Here is a 3,919-nt window from a genome sequence, read left to right on the forward strand (position 1 = left end):
GCGGAGCCTCACCTCGTAGCCGGTGATGGCGATCAGGTGCATGGAGTCGTTCACGGCCTTGAGGATGCCCAGGATGGAGCTCAGGGCCTCCTGCAGGTCCTCCGCCCCCTCGCAGCTCTTGCTGTATTTAAGCATCTCCTGGTGGGGCGCGGGGGGGGGTCACTGCCCGTCTGGACTCTGAGCCCCACCCCTGGGGGAGCGGCTGGGACGCCCTGGGACAAGGGTGTGGCTCCTGTGCGGTTGTCACTGGTGGGGGAAGACCAATGTGCCCTGGGGCACTCACCCCCCGCCTAGATGCAGGGTTGGGGGATGGTCTTGCCTGCCTGTGTCCCCGACCCCGGCCCCTGATGATAGGCAGTGCACGGGAGGCTCTCACAAAGGCGTGTGGGGAGCCAGGGCCCCGCAGACATGGGAGGAAAGTGTCCAGAGACAACGGAGCTCAGGGATGGGCTGGGGCGACTGCCACTGTGTGGTATGCGGCTGGGAGGGTGGCCAGACCAGAGCCAGGCTCCGGGGAGGGGGCATCAGGCCAGGCGGGGGCGGAGGGGCTCCAGGGGATGCCCGGCCTCTCACCTTCAGCAGCAGCTGGTACTTGGTGATCCTCTGGACTGGCTTCAGCAGGTAGGAGTCCAGGCTCAGCTTGTGGTCCAGCTTCTTCTGGCACTCCTGCACCCACCACACCCACTTAGACGGCTGTCACCCTCCCTTGGAGCGTCAGCCTGTGGAGGACCATCCCCACCACAACCTCCTTAAGACGGCTGCCGCCCTCGCCCCAAGCTCAGCGTTTGAGGACAGCCGGCACGGCCGGGACACACCTGGAAGAAGGGGCAGTCGGAGCACTGTCTCCACAGGCTCTCGGAGCGCGGCTTGTTCTGACAGTACTTCTCGTAGATCTGGAACTCCTCCATCTGCCAGGGAGCGGGGCCGCGTCATGGGGGTCCCGGAGCCCACCTCCGAGTCACAGCCCTCTGGGTGGGGACTCCCGGTTCCCTGGGCCAGCCCAACTCCGGGCCCCCTCTCTGTCTCAGATACCACGGCTGTGGCCGGTCAGCCAGGTGACAGCAGCCCAGAAGCTCCATCTCAGGGCTGCCCTAGTCCTGGCGCCTCTCTTAGAAACATTCGGTCCGTGTGGCCGTCTTTGGTCTCAGGGAACAGACAAATAGACACAGGACCAACACAGACTTTGTGAAGGACTCAGCTGCACGTGCATGGGGGTCGGGACGCCGGCGGGCTGATGAACGGTAACTGCCGCCCCCACTGAGGCCCGCGTTCAACAGGTCGGGGGCGCGGCCTGAGCACCTGCACTGCCCCTCGGTCCCCGGGGGGGCCGATGCTGGTGACACTCCCCACCCCAGGTCTCAGCACCGGGAGGTGCGCCAGACTGAGAGCAGCACAAACAGGGCTCCTCTGCCTCTTCTGCCCCGGCGCCGGCTCCTGCCTGCGCCTGCGTGCTGCTGGGTCAGGGTCACCAGGGACAGCATCCTGCATCCCATCCTCCTGCTCCCAGAGCCTGTGCATGGCCCCCAGCCCACTGCTGGTCCTGCATCTGTGACTGATACCTCAGAGCACGCATGACCACCCAGGGTCAGCTGGTGTGCTAGGGACCAGGAGGGAACTAACGCCGGCAAGGACAGTCAGCACGCCGCACTCGCGCCCAGAACTCCGATGCCCTGCGATTCTGCCGGCTCTCAAAGCTGAGGTCCTAGGTCTCTCTTTTTTGAGCTAGTTACTGGGCTTTAGGGAAACTGTGCTCTTCCGGCCCTAACGAAAAGCATCACGGCATCTCAGCCAAACTGGAAACATCTGTCCTTGTAATCTCGGTTGGCCAGATGGGGACCGTGACAGAACTTAAAACCACTGTGGCTTTAGGGAGCAACTTCAAGGTGTCAGGCCTGCAGAAGGACACGTTTGAGAAGCACGCACCCGCTCCAGAAAGCACCTGCCAACCAGCTCCGGGCAGTCCGTGTAGTTCTCCAGCTCCCTCAGGAATATCCTAGATGAGGAAGTGTGTGCCAGGTCACGTGAACATAGCCAGAATATGACGGCAGCGTCACCAAGTATTAGATGTTCTTTTCCAAACGCCTATCCCAACTCTGGACGGTGCCTGAGACCGTAAGCAGGCACGCGCCGTCTGACTTCAGGGCCTGCAGCCCACGCCTGTCCCTCCCAGGGTCCTGACTGCACCGAACGCTCAGGGACACGGAGCCGTGGCCCCGTGGGGACGCCTTGTTTCTGGAGAACATGGACACAGACCGAGGGGCCGTAGCAGCAGATGGGGCCTCTTGAGGCCCAGCAGCCCCAAGTGCTCAGTGGGTTTTCTGCAGATTCAAGGGTCCTGCCCTCAGGAACCTCCACCCTATGGTGCTGACCCTGAGCCTGGGCTGAGTTTTTGTCTGGGCTTCCAACTTCCATGCGTCTATCGGGTAAATCCTGGCACAGAGGGCGGCTGTGAGCCAGGGCCTGGGATGCGGAACGATGGGACAGCCCAGGCCCCCTGCTTACCCTAACCTGTCAGGGAGGTGCACCTGAAACCCGCTGCTTCCTTTACAAGCTGCAGGTGATGGAGGCTACGGACAGGGGCAAAAGCATGTGGTCAGACAGAAGTCCCAGTGCCCCCGGCATCCAGGGAGATGGGGCTGATCCCACAGCCACGGGCCTGTCCCCGGGCATGCTGGAGGGACCCGTGCACGGCAACCTTCCTCAGGACCACAGGCTTCTGCCCCCATCTGATTCCCTCTGCATCACTATTCAACTTCCCACGAGCCCCTGAGACCGCTGAGGGTGAGCGGCCCCAGAAGGACTGCCCACGTCTCCCCAAAGCCACACAGAGGCCATTGGCCCTCCCACGAAGCGGGGATGGGCAGAAAGGAGAGTGCGCTGTGCCCATCCCTTATGGGAACGGGCTTGGCCCTATGGGCGCGCGGCCCCTTTGTAGCTCCCTGCCGCTCGGGGTCTACCCTGGGCTCGTCCCGTCTGAGCCTGCTGCCCATCTGCTTAACCCCTTGACAGGAGGAAAGGCTCTCCCCCAGCAAAGCTCCGGCAGGCAGGGCCTCCAGCCACCCAAGGGAAGGCCCAACCTGTTATGAAAGTGGTAAATTTCTTCCATGTTTCCAAACAGGATGTCCTTCTTGTTCTGAAGGCCAGTGGAGATGAGATGAGTCATTAACGGGTTGTCCATCTCCGCGGCGTAGCCCTGCGGAGGGGGGAGCGGTCAGCGCCGGAGGCGGGCTCCACGACACCACCAAGTGGGGAAGTAATGCTGCTCAGATTTAGGAATCAAGTCTACTCGAACTCATTCCGGAAACACAAGCGCAGAAATATGAGTTACAAGCAGCATCAGTTACTTATTTTTGTGTGTGTGTGTGGGGGGCCTCCATCCATTTCTTCACCTTTCAACCTTTCTAAACTCAGGCACATCTCCTACGAAGGAGACAAAGCTTACACTTGCGTTCTGGCGGATTATCTCTGTGCCCGCACCCTCGTGACCACAGCCCAGACCCTGGGGCAGAGAGTCCCCGCACCCAGAAGGCCCTCCGCCATCCCTAGGGAATAGCCTCTCCCTCTTCCTGCAAACACATCCCAGTGCAGCTGTGCCTGCGTCCACATGCCCTGGTCCCGAGGATGGACAGCCGACGGGTTTCCAGCTCCTGGCTGGCTCAGCAGGGCTGTTGTAGGACGAGACCACCCTCACCTCCAGGACGCACAGCAGCTCCTCCACGTAGACCCGCTCTGTGTCCAGAAGCTCCTTCATCACGTGCCTGTGGGCGGGCGTGCTCTCATGCACGAGCTGCTTCCCACTGCCTCCCAGCTACCACGGGCCACCTCCAAAGGAGCCCCGACTCCCAGACCACGCACAGTTCCAAGTCCCCGACCCCCAGGCCTCCCCACTCCCAGGCCACAGTTCCAAGTCCCCGACCCC

The 3,919-nt window shown here is 62.2% G+C and overlaps 1 protein-coding gene across 1 annotated transcript in view; it reads right to left on the bottom strand.

Annotated features, from left to right (window-relative positions):
• MCF2L (MCF.2 cell line derived transforming sequence-like) overlaps window positions 1–3,919 on the bottom strand; it is an 82,817-nt gene that overhangs the window by 8,779 nt on the left and 70,119 nt on the right. The window contains exons 16-21 of the mRNA XM_010831541.1: window positions 3,692–3,801; window positions 3,078–3,193; window positions 1,924–1,993; window positions 816–908; window positions 574–666; window positions 13–138 (exon numbers count right to left, since the gene is read on the bottom strand). Of these exons, the coding sequence (XP_010829843.1) occupies window positions 13–138; window positions 574–666; window positions 816–908; window positions 1,924–1,993; window positions 3,078–3,193; window positions 3,692–3,801 (608 nt within the window). The remainder of the gene's footprint in view (window positions 1–12; window positions 139–573; window positions 667–815; window positions 909–1,923; window positions 1,994–3,077; window positions 3,194–3,691; window positions 3,802–3,919) is intronic.

This window comes from Bison bison, unplaced genomic scaffold, assembly GCF_000754665.1.
Source record: "Bison bison bison isolate TAMUID 2011002044 unplaced genomic scaffold, Bison_UMD1.0 scf7180017864527, whole genome shotgun sequence".
In the NCBI taxonomy this organism is placed as follows: Eukaryota; Metazoa; Chordata; class Mammalia; order Artiodactyla; family Bovidae; genus Bison; species Bison bison.